Genomic DNA, 13,717 nt, shown 5'->3' with positions numbered 1-13,717 from the left:
CAGTGTCTTCACTGTGATGAAGCTCTTATAAAGATTGCTGCCTCCACTATGAGTGGGATACGGAGCAATAACGAAACTGCTGCAGTTTATCTCCCAGAGGTATAGAAGTAAAACACCACCACTTACCTAAATAAACTGGGCTGTAAAGTGTGACAGTTCAATAACAGCTTCATGGGCAGCTCACCTATTCCTACAGGAAGATAAATTCAGTCCTGGAAAGCAGAGGTCACTGGACAGCTGAGAGCATGCCCCATCACAGGTGTGGTGAGGTAACTGTTCCAGCTAGCTGGAAAGAATCCAGCCCCTTCTCAGCCTCTGGGAGAAACTGGCACAGATTTCAAGCTTCAAATTAATAATCTGGTGAGCTGTAAAAGCAAGAATGCAAGTATTTAAATGCAGAATCAGTTTTATTAAACTGAATGGGATTACTTCATCCTTAACTTCCATTTTAAAAGTAATTTGATAGTTTTCAGCAGTGTGTATCAAGGTGCGTCCGCTCTTGCTGATTCAGAACTTTGCAATATGGTGATGCTGCAGACCAACATAAATCAGTTTCAGTGCATGGAGCTCACTGAAACCACGGAGGAACCTTGGTGTTACACAGAAGATACTCTGAACAGTGCCTGCAACAGCATCTGCAATTGTATCTGTTTGCACTGTTAAACAAAGAGGAGAAAACAGATTGGCTTCTCACTTTCTTTTTCATTGTTTAATAATATTTACATTTTTGTTTTATAGTTTTATTTTTGTTTTTTAATTTTTAAACTTACTTCATCTCTGTAAATAAAGAAAAAATTCCAGCTGTTAATATTTGGCAAATCCATTAGCAGTTGCTCTGAAATGTCACTCTTTCTTGTACATTTTTTTTTTTTTTTTTGGTGGATGGTATAATAGAATAATTGGAAGAACAATATGGTGTCTACATTACTCAAAAATAGCTGTTATTTTAACTGAGTGCAAGAAACCAGCTGTGGTGGTGTCAGAATCTGGAACAGTCACCTGTCAGTCAGCTAACATCATGGTGTACTGCCTCCATCCAAGCAGACACATCTTCTCAGCACTGTAATTCCTAAAGACTTCTCCCTCACCTGTCATTTTTGAACAGCTATTGTCCTGAATTCAGCAACCAATACTGTAATTCCCATACACACAACCACAGACAAAGTCTGACAGTCATTAATATACATGAGCTCTAAGATTTATCCTCCAGTTGACCTAAATACATCTCTACCTGTTGCGTATCAGGAATCTGACAATCTTATTCCCTAGAACAGTTCTGAGGAGTTAAGCAAGTTCAGTCACTCACAACTGTAAATGATTTTCATAATTGTACAATGGAGAAAGTCACAGGAGACATCAGGTGTCACATTTCCACTCCACTGCGGGGATTTAAAGAAGAATGAAGATTTTTTTGGAGGGGGTAACCTAGACATGTAAGCAGTAGGAAGCCAAAAGCTAAAAATGTAATTTGAACCTGAGTCTTATTTCAGTTTTTAGTGTATGGATTCTTCTTCCTATGTTATTGGGTACTATTTTCCTCCCTAAAACATTTTATGTTCTGGCTGTGCTCTCCTCATCACTCCCCTCCCTTTCAGCCTCCAAGGGGAGAAATAAAAAAGAAAACACATACAATTAAGGAACTAACATAGATTGGTATTTTTAGTATTCCAGGACTAAATTTTTGGCCTGGGTAATTTCAGTGGTTGTTGTGTACCCCCTCCTTTGCCAACAGCTGTCGAAGTAGCACAACATTCAGAAGGTCTGTAATGAAGGATATGAACCCTTAGCTATCAACCACAAGGCTACTGGCTGAATTATTTCACCTGCTCATTTTGCAGTTGCTGTAAACAAACCTAAAATAAACATGCATCACCCCCAGCTACAGTCACCTTCCTCATGTCACTCAAATTACAGAAAGCTATAGAATCTGATTTTTTTAGAACACCTCTGTAACAGTTTGTTGACATCAACTAAAAAATAGTACTTACAAGTGTGAGATTCAATACTCCTGCCTAACAGATGGAAAAATTGAGACAAAGGCAAAATTACCTTTTCAAGATTATACAGCAAGTCAGTGGCAGAGTACAATTACAATTCAGAACCTCCTAGTTTCTAATCCTATAATCCTCTTTTCAAAATCTATTGAGCACAACCAAATATGCTGTTTCAGTGATGGCCATGAATGTTCCACGCCAGGTACCTCAAACTGACTGTTCAGACAATGACACATGAACTGTTTACAGCCATAATAAACATTTGAATTCAAATTACTTCGCATCCCAAGTTTCTGACCAGCAACCCTACATTCAAAGGATTTAATTAGGAAAAAAATTTTCCTCATTGTAAGTTGTTGAAATAAGATGCTGAGTCAGCACTGTATAAAATCTTGTTTTCGGCCAAAGGGGGAGATAAAAACAGTAATTTGTGCCTCTCTCTGCTGCACAGTAATCCTAGCCCTAAATTTCACTCCATTTCTGAGTGTAAGACCATATGTCACACCAGCCTGGCACAGTGAACTTGTCTCAGGGCTCCACACAGTGCTTCCCAGGTAATGACTGCTGCTCCTCACCCTGGCAATTCATACTTGCAGGTGTCTCTTAAGCATCTGACACTGGTCCTGGCAAGAGAGCCCTTAAACGCTTGAGCACCTCCTCAGCAACCCACCAGCACAGTTTGCTTTGTACCAGTGAGCTGCCTTTTTCTGACTGAACCAAGGGGTTGGATGAACTGCTTGTGAGGCTGTCAGAGCACTTGCCAACTATCTTTCCTAAAAATCCCAACCAACGAACAGACCCTCACTTCATCTCATGCCCAATCCACAGGTCAGTCCTTACTATCCACTGGAAAAGTGGGTAGGCCTGGGAAACACTGGGTTTTTTTTGATCATAATCTGTTTACTTTAATGGTGTACTAAAAAGCGAGACTCACAAGGTAACACAGAGGTTCACAGCACACAGGCCTTTTCTTCTGCTGGAACAAAACACAGAGCACACACCTGCAAATGTGTGTACTGTTAACACTGAGAATCAGAGCTTTTAAAATCTTCAGTTCCTAAGACAGCTTAACTGTCAAAGCACGTTAAAGGTGTAAAATATTTCCGAGAAATTTTTCTGCTTACATTTAACTTTCATGCACAAGCTACAAGTATTTAGAAAGTAGACGTTCTTTTTCATGAGCATCCAAGTTTCAATCAAACCTTTTGAAGTACAGCAAGTTTTCCACTATTTCAAAGTTCTTTGATTTTGAGGAGCCTTACACACTTTGAATCAATCTGTCTCTCTAGTTAGGTGAAGCTAGCCTGTTCTGCCTCCTCCCATTGCCATGAATTCATTTGAATGGCCCCTAAGATAGATGTGTATGTTAGCTAACCTCCTCCTCTCTCCCTAAACTCTCATTTCTAGTGATGAGATAGATGAGTGAAAAGACAAACCACCCAACATATGGAAATACAATTATTGCCTCTGGAACGCTTAGCCACAGCTTCACAGGCTTAGAGTCTCATTGTCTACAAGCACTAAGCAAAAATATATTAATTAAAAAAGTTATTGCAATTGTAAAGTTGTGGAATTATAACTGGGCAGGACTTCAAGTCATCATACTACCCAATGTTACAGAAACTTCAAACACAGTGCTCAACCAATTTCACCTTTCAAGCTGGGGACACTTTCTCACAGTACTCTGACAAACTTGTAGCCATAACAGGACAGTTTTCCGAAAGTTAGTTCAGTACCATTCACTAAGAACTTGCAGTTCAGAGGATGATCTAACACTCCTGCCTCAAGCAGAGTCATATTGAGAAGCGTGAGTAACATCACTGGTCACTGAATTAATTTGGGCTCTAATTAATGGGGACACCAATCCACTAGTTTGCATTCAACGTCTAGCTAGGCTATATGACCTCTGAGGCATTACTGCTCTCAGTCATGCTCTCCACACTTGTTAGGAGAGAGTACTTTCAAGGGACACAAGAAAAGAAAAATATTCTTACACCTCACCAATCGATTAGAGTGAGCCCAAAGCTTGGCAGAATCTTAAGGCAAGCTACATGGAATCTGAAATTGCCCACCTGAGCTTGAAACTATCGATTCTGTTATCAACACCTGGGGGGGGGGGGGGGAGGATGTTCAAGAAAAAAACTGCAGTGTGTTGTAGTTATGAACATGAATGGAGTTTATTTTCATTTTGTTTATTTAAACCCAAATGCACTTCAGAGTCCAGTGATTCAGCTTCATCCTTCCTAATTTAACAGCGCGGTGATTTTAAGGCTTCATGTTTAAGACGACGACAAGAGACCCTGAAGCCTGTTGTTTCCCACTTCAGTTCTCCGCATCCAAGGCCTGAAATTCCGGCAAGGGCCGTCAAGGTCGCACCTCGCTCTAGGTGCTCCAAAGATGAAACACTGTCGCGCACACGATTTCGCGACTCGTGTCCCCAGCTGCCAGCTCCCGGTGACCGCGGGCCAGCGGGGGGCTCCGGGCCCGGCCGCCGAGCACGGCGCCAGCTCTGTGCCCTGCGGGGCCCCGGCCGGCGCTACCCCTTGCGCTGCTTGTGCCGGGGGTTGCTCTTGCAGCACACGTAGAGCCGTCCGCGCCGCCGGACGAAGTAGCAGTCCTTGCAGCGCCTCCTGAGCGCCGTCTTCGTCTTCAGCCCGGCCAGCGGCGGCGGCCCGGGCGGCGGAGGCACGGCCAGCAGCCCGCGGGGCGCCCGCCACGGCGGCGGGAGCAAGCTCGCGCAGGCCGTGGGCAGACCCGCCGCCCGTCCCCACGGGGCCAGCGAAGACAAGGACGAGCGGCACAGCGAGCGCAGCGGGGCGGCAGTGGCGGCGGCCCTGACCAGGAGGGACAGCATGCTCGGCTCCCTGCGGGGACAGCGCGCCGGTCAGGACACACGCACCGCTCCCGCTCCCCTCCTCCTCTCCCGCCGCTGCCCCCACACCACCCACCGCCCCCACCGACGAGGACGCCCGCCCCGCTCCCACCACCGGTGAGGACACCGCTGCCCGCTCACCCCTGGCCGCCCGCGGCCACGCGTCCCCCCCACCGCCGGAAGCGCGCGCAGGAACCGGGGCGGGGCGAGGCCCGCGCCCGGCTGGCCGGGAGTCACGTGGGCGGCGCGAAGATGGCGGCGGCCGCTGCGACCTTCCGCTGGCTGCTGCCGCGGAGCCGCCCGCTGCTGGCCCGCCCGGGGCTGGCTGCCGCCGCCGCCTCCCGGCCCTACGGTGTGCGGGCCTCCGACACCGGCGAGCTGGTGACGCACACGGGGCAGGTGAGCGCGCGGGGCCCGGTGTGCCGCCCCTCCGCTGCTCCGGGAGGGCGGCGGGCGCGTCCCACAGGGGCCGCGGGCAGCGCGCTGGTGTAATGTGATGTAACGTAACGGGGAGGCTTAGGGTGGATATCGGGAGGAATTTCTTCCCGTAAACAGTGGTTAGATCCTGGAATAGGCCGCCCAGGGAGGCGGTGACGCGTCCGTCCCTGGAGGTGTTCAGGAAATGTGGCGTTTAGTGCAGCGGTCTGCTTGACACGGTGGCGTTCGGTCACTGGTTGGGTTTAGTGATATCAGAGGCTTTTTCCAACCTGATTTATCCTATGATTCTCCATTCAGCGCGGACAGTGGAAATTCATGCTCCTGGGTGATCCGTATACAGGAGGTGCGCGCTGTTTCGTAAAAAAAAAACAAAAAACAAAAAACAAAAAATCAAACAAAAAAACCAACTAAAAAACCGAACCCCGTTGATCAGGATCGGGATCATTGGCCATTACCGAGCGTTCCGGTCCGAATCCGACTTGTGACCCAGCCGAAGGGTTGACAGGTGGAGGAGGCACCCTTGTGTCGGTGCCTTGTAACTCCAGGTTATCTCTTTTCCAGTGGAGAAGCTGAGGCTGGTGTGGTGCCTTGAGATGGGAGAGAGGATGGCGGGTGGAGTTAATTTGGGATAGCTGGCCCTGTGGTTACTTAGCGGAACAGAAATAAATACGAAACCTAAATTTCCCAGTTTAGTTCACCACCAGTGAGATCAAGGAGCAGCATTATAAATAATACCTTTGTGTTCATCTCTGTGATTAGGCTCTTCTGTTTACTGGCTTTCATGCCAGCCCTGACACCACCAGTATCTTTGTGGTACTTTCCAATGTGCAATTCTGTTTATTTTCTTTATTTCAGTTTTCTTTATTTCAGTTTATTTATTTTCTAAGTTTTTGTGTTCTATGTTTATAGTTGTTGCTCTGTAAATAAGATCAAGTTTATTTTACATTCCAGGTATATGATGAGAAGGATTATAGAAGAGTTAGATTTGTTGGACGACAAAAGGAGGTAATTCAGTCTGCTATTGTCATTAAAAACCTCAACCTCATTGTCATTAAAAAACCCCAAATCAAAAACACCCCAAAAAACCCCAACAAGCAAGAAACCGACTAAACCCAAACCCCTCAACCAAAACCACAGAACCAACGAGCAAAAAAAACCCCAAAAAACCCCAAACCAAACAAAAAAACCCCAAAAACCCATACAGACAAAATCTACCAGAACTGGTTTGAATTTGGGGTTTCAATAGGGTTTTTTTTCTTAATGGTAAAAAAGTTTTCTAAGGCAGCTTATAGTTGCTTCTGTCTTACCTCCCTGCTTTTGGTAGACTTGAAAAACTCAAGACTTGCTCTGCATTTGCTAAGTGCTTGCATTTAGGGTGTTAGAGTTGTAGGCATTTGAACATCTTAAACTTGGATCAGTTTTTGTTTTAAGCACGTGTTTTAAGAAGTAGTTAGTATGATTTTAGCACATTTACATTCAGAAAAATCACATCATTAAATAGTCTGCTGAATTGTTCATCTGTTTATATATCTGTTTACATCTGTTTTGAAGCTTAATTTGCTTCTGTGTAGTTAAAATTCTGATCTTTACCGAAATTACATTTTTAATGAGTCTAAGAAGCATTTGCTGAAAGAGTGATGAAACAAATAAAAGTAAAATGTAGACTATTCTGAAATAATGAAGCCTCAAATGCAAAGTCTAGTAATTCCAGCATCATCCAAGTGCAGTGCTGTAAAGGTGGCCCTGTTGCTGCTGCTTAAAATTTCACATATCCACTGTATGAAATGATCAAGCAGCACAGCTGCATGATGTATCTGCTGGCCTTTGGGGTAGAAATAGAATTATTTCACCTAAAATATATTCCTCAATGCCTGAGCTTTTAAATAGTGCCTTAGTGTTAATGCTATAAATGTTTATGTTCAGCAGAGACATTAAATATAAGATGTGGTAGATTTTTAAAGTAGTTTCATATAATTATTCTTGTCCTAAATTAACCTGAACTAATTAGACTAATTTCCAAGTTTTCATATTGAGTTTACCTTGCTGTGTGACGGATACAATTTAACTCATGCTGTGTGGCAAAAGTGGGGATTCTACATGCGACATAATTAAATGAAAATGTCACTTGAAATGCTGAATTGGCTTATTTCAGGGAGGATAGTTGGCAAAGTAGGTCTCTCTCAAGTGTACTGCTGCAGTCTCTGCTAATTGTGTAACTTTGTAGGAAATGCTCCTTAAGCCTAATTCTCCATGGGGCAGCAGTCCCTCTAACGTGCCTTTGCCATCAGGTAATTTCAGACTCTATGTGGTGTGGAACATCCAAGGTTTTCAGTTCAGCCCAGTTCTTCCTTCTCCAGCAAAAGCCAAGCTCTGTGTCTGCTGAGCAAGGTTTAATGCTAAGTTTTAATGGTGAAATTGAGACAAAATTTACATATTAAATACTTTAAACAACCTGTGCCTATTAGTAGGATCTCTCTCTAGGGGCTTTGCCATTATCCCACAGTGTGTTTCAGCTGCCAGTATTAGGGTTGGCAGCTGTGTCTGTAGTCTGAATGTTGTCATGTTTCTGAAGCAGAAGCTCTCCTGGTGACTGTTCTTTCTTGGTCGCTTCTTCCTTTTGCCTTCAGTAGGTTCAGGTGGTTGAGTTCTGCTCAGGATCAGCCCATTCCAGCCATGGCAGCTTTCCTGTTTGAGGGGGATACAGCCTCTGGACTCCCCCCCAGTCAGGGTGTCTGGGCCTGGGTGCTTCAGGTGGCCAGGCCCAGGGGCATGGCCTAGAATAAGTGTTTATTGTCCTCTTAGTCCTGCCGACCTAGCTGTTAGTGACATCCATGTGTTTTAGCTAAAATCATTTTTTCTGTGTGGAGAACTGGGGATTAGTGCTTCTGGCAAGGGCCTAAAGCAGGAAGCTGGGAGAAAACTGATCATGACAACTGCTAAACTGCATCTGCCACAGTCCAACCAGGACATCTTGCCCTTCTATAATTCCTAAGGTCATCCTGCCCTTCTGTAATCCCTAAGGTAGAGCAGGACCTATTTCAACACTGCCATTCCCACTTCAGTTCTGCCCTTTCTATTGGGCTGGTGCAGCAGCTGAAGGTGTGAGGAGGGCTCACCTCAGTGCTTGTCTGTTTTAAATATTTTCTCCTGCCTTCCCTCTACATCTTTGGACTGAGATCAAATCTAAGTTTGGTTTTATCCCTTTGGTTTCCCGTACCATAGAGTAGCACTGGTGGATAGCTGGAAAGAAGCAGAAATGAAATTGTCAAATTGCCACTCTGGCAGGAAGAAAATAGCCCATTGATTTATGCTTGGAGGGTGGCACATCTGGATGTTCTGAGGGAATTGTTCTCTTCCTGCCAAGTACTGCTGTGCTTGAGTCAAAGGGTTATGTTGTAGCTGCAACCACTTGGGCTTTTTTTATGGTTTGTTTTCCTGGTGATTTCCTAGACTGTGTCTTGTTTAGTAGGCTGAACCACAGAAAAGTCTTAGCTATACAGTGGATGAGAGGTCTTTGCTTCTCTCTTTCCCCACAAGTACCTTTTGTGGTTAAGAAGTGTTGGGATGAGTGGGGTTCTTGCTTCTAATCTTGAAGCAAAGGTGTATAATGGTTTTTGTCTCCCTCCTCCTTTAGTATAAAAGAAGGATGCACAATTTTGAGTGTTATTAAAAAAAGCAGTAAAAGTTCTTGCCGTTTGGCAAAAATTACATGACTTGAGGATGCAACCCCAGACATTGGGCTTCTTGATGTTACCAATTTCTTTCAATACCAGAACCTATTTTTTTTTTGTTAGCTTTTTTTAGCTATCATCTTCTTTTGGTAAGGACAAATTCTTCGTTGGCAGAACTGACTTTTCCATTACTGTACCAAAAAATGCAGAGACTTAATGGGAGGCTTGGTGGAAGATACTAAGTTGTTACATACTAGGATGATATAAAAACACCATTGTAGTTCCTAGGGATTTATGTAATAGACACACAGCTTTCTTTTTCTCTAGAATCTCATCTTTATTCCAATACCAGCATGTTTATACACAGAGCAGCACATACTGCATCCTTTGGGTGTGCATATTATTTGATATTCATGCATGTATATCATGGCCTTCGAAAAAGGTGGCCCCTCCTGGAATACTTTTCCCTGAATTGTAGCGGTAGTTGTCTGCTCAGTGCACACTTGGGATAGTGTTAGATTGCTGTTGGCCCTGCTGAGGGATAAGCTGCTGTGTCACCAGCCTGCCCAGACATGGTTATGTTTTCCAGGCCATGCAGGTGTGCTCTAGGTAGAAGCCCTACTTGTCAGTGATGTGCATATTCAGGAAGTGTGTATGATGGATTTACAGAGTGGGGTAGTGGCATTTAGAGTTTTTTCCTTTTTTCTGATGCTAAACAATTTGTCTTTCTGACTGTTGTTATGCACCACATTCATGTTTTCCTGAGATTCCTGTGCAGTGATGGAATAAGGTGCATGGCTAGAGGCTCTAAATTACCAGCAGTTGTTTTATCTCATGCCTGACCTTACTTGTCTCACTATTATTTTTGAGTTTATCAGCAAAGATTCTTCTGCAATTTTATCATGTAGTCACTAAAGCAGAATGCAGTCTTGGTTAAATATGTTCTGTTCTTGTCCACTTGTTTCTGCTCACCTCTCTGCTGAATCTGCTGAAACCTGAGCACTGATGTGGCCTGTATATCAGGGGAAAGGGATTACTTTTGCAGAGTTTAGTGTATAGTTCCTTAATCTGCCTTATAGCAGAGCCTTAGAGATGATGGAGGAGTTGTGAGAAAGCCTAAGCAGGAATTTCTCAAAATGGCTGTAGTGTAACTGCCTGAGGAGGCAGCAGATAGCAATTGCTTTCTGTTTGAGTGGGGATGGTATCTGAAAGTTTCCCTCTTTTTCTTACAGGTGAACAAGAATTTTGCAATCGATTTGATAGCAGAGCAGCCTGTGAGTCAGGTTGAAAGCAGAGTGATATCGTGTGATGGTGGTGGTGGAGCTTTGGGACATCCCAAAGTATACATAAACTTGGTAATGTCATTATTCTGCATATAGCTTGTTTTGCCTGTGCATTCTTTTTTGTAAGATTATCTGGGTTTTGGAATGCTAGTTTAACAAAGTAAAAGGAGTAACCACCTGAGGTGCTCATTTTATTTGATGCCTGATATAAATCAAAAGAATTAGAGGGCTTCCATTTGAAGTTATAGAAATTCCTTTCTGAAATTTAGGTTTGTTTAGTAGGACAGTATTTTTTAAAAAGAAATCAGGTAAGGTAGTAAGAGCAGCCACTGAGAGCAAAAATTAATATCTTGCTGCATTTTGAACTCTTAATTATTTAAATGCCACTGTGTAGTTTGACCATACATTTGCAGTATTTTCAGGACTATGCTGTTTATTTTCAGTGTTGTAAGTTCAAGGGAAAAAGAAAGAAGAAAACCAAACAAACCAACCTCTCTTTCAGTCTTTGGGAATCTTGGTAGTTCTGAAGACTGAACATTTCAGTCATGGCCAGAGAATGAAGAATAAATGTTGTCTTATTCTCCTGTTGACAGTAGTGATAATTTCCAGTGTATTCTTGTTCTAGAGAGTGAAAATATTGAGGCTACTGTCCTTTGACCTTAGTTGATGCACTGTTGCTTAGGTCCTGTTCTCAGGTAGAGCCTGATTGCAGATGTTTTAAAATCTTTGTCTGCTCACCTAAGGTTTGACATTTCCTAATGCCTGAAAGAATGGTGAGGAAGGGCTGGTGTCCTTAAGTGTCAGTGTTGTTATGACTCCTAACTAGAATCATAAGCATTTCTATTTTGAACAAAGTAAGAATTCTGTAATAATTCATTTTACATTATCCAAAGTCAAATGTTTGGAGGTTCTGATTTGTAACACTTAGGAAGGACTTCAGCCTTAACTTCTGTAGCACACTCCTGATCTTTTTATGTTGATTCATTTGACGTGTGCCATACTCTTGAAGAATCTTGGCTTCCAGTGTTTCAGAAAAGACGAAACTCTGTACTTTGGCAATATTGATTGGTTTTAAGATGGCACAAATAAATAAGAGAAAAATTGTAATTTCTTAAAGTTTTATCAAGTGAAACTGGCAGCTGTTGTATTTTTATATTTTTGCAGGACAAAGAGACAAAGACCGGAACATGTGGCTACTGTGGACTTCAGTTTAAACAGAAACATCACTGAATGATCATCCCTGTGTGCTTGCAGATTTCTGTTCAGATGTTAACATTCAACTATAAATAAACAATATATTTAGAAAGCCAAGATTTGTGTTTATCTTAACTATGGAAAGTCCAGTCTTTACATATTTAAAACCCAGCTTGTCACGTATTTGAGAGCTGAATGGTATTACAATATCTGTTTTGTATTTCATTTAGTTTTCGTGTCTGGCAGACTTCTTGCAGGCTTAGAGTTGGTGTTTGGCTGTAGATAGGTTTGGTTTGTACTAGGTAGATAAGTATTTTTTTTCATCATTTAATGGGCTGTAATTGTTTACTGGGTGATTAATTATCCTAGGTGTTTGTCTTTTGTCACTGTATGACACTTCTAATTGGTTCATGGTCCAGTATCTGCAGCTAGATTCACAAATGGAAATACAAAGATATTATGATACTCATGACTACAACACTCACTCCTGGAAGCAGGATTGTCAGCCCTGAATTAAGTATCTGCTCTTGCGACCTATTTAAAAGAAGCCACCAGTGCCTGGAATAGTAATCAGTGTGAGCTGGAGAACTACCCAAGCTGGCACATGTGAAAGGTGAGGACATAACAATTTGCCCTTCATTTGAAGGGGTGAGAGTGTATCTGGTTCTGATTGGGATCCAAAGCTTCTGTTTGCAGCTAAGATGATGACCTTAACTCACTGCAGTGCCTGGGCAACACCATGACTTGCAATTGTCCTCCATGGAGCAATACTGAAAAAGAGTTGTCAGAGTAGGCATTGCTCCATTTAAGGTGGTAGCTTCTGCTCCTTTAATACAGGTAGTTTGACACTGAGAGCATCTACCTAGGTTGTGTGAGGCTGAATGGTTATCTCTGTAGAAATCATGTGTATAGAGGCTGTATTGCATGGACACTCCTCTTTTTTCATTCACTCCACCTATAAAAGCTTTACCTCTTTCTGTCTTTTCCCCTTATCCTTCCCCTCACTTTTTCCTTTCCATTACTGCTGGTTTCAGTGATCTGGCCATCAATTTATTATTTGTAATGACCTAGATTTAGAAAGTAATAATTAGAGTTATGCATTCTTGTGCAGTGTAGGTTACTGAGCATGACCTTTCTATAAGGCCAGGCTCAGTTATGAAGATTGTAATTTTGTAATGTCAGTGCAGTGGCCAAGTTAACATATGTTGTGTTTAGAGTAGCACCTGAGCACGTACAAAGATGGCAACAGATCCTTCCATGAAACCCAGTAATTTGCAATCTGACCTTATGCAAATGATCTGTCAACAGCATAAATGGGATGTTATGAACAGTCTTCTGATAAGTCTTATCCTTGAACTATCAGTGTCTGTTTTGAAGCATAAATCTGGTTGCATTTTACTCTGGCTCTCTACCAGTTCGTAGGGTATTTTGGCTGGCAGAGTTCTCTCATGGTGCAATCATCTCTTCAAAGGGACCTGAAACAAATAATTGTATGCGGTCCTCTTCCTTGGACCTTTGATGTTCTGATGAATAATATATCTGCTTGGATCACTGCTGCTCATAATAAATTAACAATGTTTAAATTGGCAAGGCATCTGCTGAGGACTCAGACAAATCCCATCCCACTGGTCTGAACTATGGAATGCTGTTCTTGGATGTTCTCCCTAAAGTACTTGTGCTGTGTGAAGCTGTTGACACCCGTGAAACAACGGCCTCTGCTTTGCTCCGATGATCTCCTTAGGAGGACTTCAGACTTTGCTTCATGTCGGTTCCTGGGTGCTAGGTTCATGTATCTATGTGGGAATGGTTGTTTATATGAAGTCTTGCACTTTGAACTATGCCATCCATGTGCCTTTGGAAAGGCCAGCCTTGATTTGCAGTAAAAAGAAGTGGGGAAAAGCAAGAACTAAACTTTACTGATTGCACCAAGCAGATGCATGTGGAAATGGATGTGTGAGGATAGACCAGAACACATCAATATCAAAGTAAGGGTAGACTAAACCAGGTAAGTATCAAAGCAGATTTGCAGTTCTTAGGCCACAAATTCAGACGTGAAAGCAGTAAGGAATAAAACTTCCAGACTTAAATTCTGTCAGTCACTGTTTTGTTCCTCATAAATAATTTATCCCAGGCTGGAGCTACAGTCTCTGATTAGTGGAGTACAAACCATAGTTTATACTCTGCCACTAGGGGAATGCAAAGTACCAACACATGGTAATGGTCTCGACTTTATCTTGTTTTTCTAGTAAAACCAGATAGGCTTTT

At 42.9% G+C, this 13,717-nt stretch overlaps 2 protein-coding genes across 2 annotated transcripts; one reads left to right on the top strand and one right to left on the bottom strand.

Moving 5' to 3' along the window:
* Positions 1-4,146: 4,146 nt before the first annotated feature.
* On the bottom strand, positions 4,147-5,092 carry MRPL36 (mitochondrial ribosomal protein L36). Its single transcript, XM_059856306.1, has 2 exons — positions 5,008-5,092; positions 4,147-4,858 (listed from the first exon to the last, which is right to left on the bottom strand). Exon 2 carries the CDS (start codon positions 4,846-4,848, stop codon positions 4,531-4,533), a length of 318 nt encoding a protein of 105 aa, XP_059712289.1. The 5' UTR covers positions 4,849-4,858; positions 5,008-5,092; the 3' UTR covers positions 4,147-4,530.
* Positions 5,093-5,118: 26 nt separating this feature from the next.
* On the top strand, positions 5,119-11,569 carry NDUFS6 (NADH:ubiquinone oxidoreductase subunit S6). Its single transcript, XM_059856291.1, has 4 exons — positions 5,119-5,265; positions 6,256-6,309; positions 10,208-10,330; positions 11,423-11,569. The coding sequence occupies exons 1-4, from the start codon at positions 5,119-5,121 to the stop codon at positions 11,486-11,488; spliced, it is 390 nt and encodes a 129-aa protein (XP_059712274.1). The 3' UTR covers positions 11,489-11,569.
* The last annotated feature ends 2,148 nt before the right edge of the window (positions 11,570-13,717 follow it).

The sequence above is a fragment of the Haemorhous mexicanus genome, chromosome 1 (assembly GCF_027477595.1).
Source record: "Haemorhous mexicanus isolate bHaeMex1 chromosome 1, bHaeMex1.pri, whole genome shotgun sequence".
Lineage (NCBI taxonomy): Eukaryota > Metazoa > Chordata > Aves > Passeriformes > Fringillidae > Haemorhous > Haemorhous mexicanus.
Note: the sequence above shows the minus strand (reverse complement) of the source record. Positions and strands in the feature narration are given on the sequence as shown.

What these genes read in the sequence shown, in the direction of transcription:
- MRPL36 (XM_059856306.1), bottom strand. Translation starts at nt 4,848, where the DNA reads ATGCTGTCCCTCCTGGTCAGGGCCGCCGCCACTGCCGCCCCGCTGCGC.
- NDUFS6 (XM_059856291.1), top strand. Translation starts at nt 5,119, where the DNA reads ATGGCGGCGGCCGCTGCGACCTTCCGCTGGCTGCTGCCGCGGAGCCGC. An exon ending in TGGTGACGCACACGGGGCAG is followed by an intron (nt 5,266 to 6,255) that starts GTGAGCGCGCGG and finishes TTTACATTCCAG; the next exon opens with GTATATGATGAGAAGGATTA. An exon ending in TTGTTGGACGACAAAAGGAG is followed by an intron (nt 6,310 to 10,207) that starts GTAATTCAGTCT and finishes TTTTTCTTACAG; the next exon opens with GTGAACAAGAATTTTGCAAT.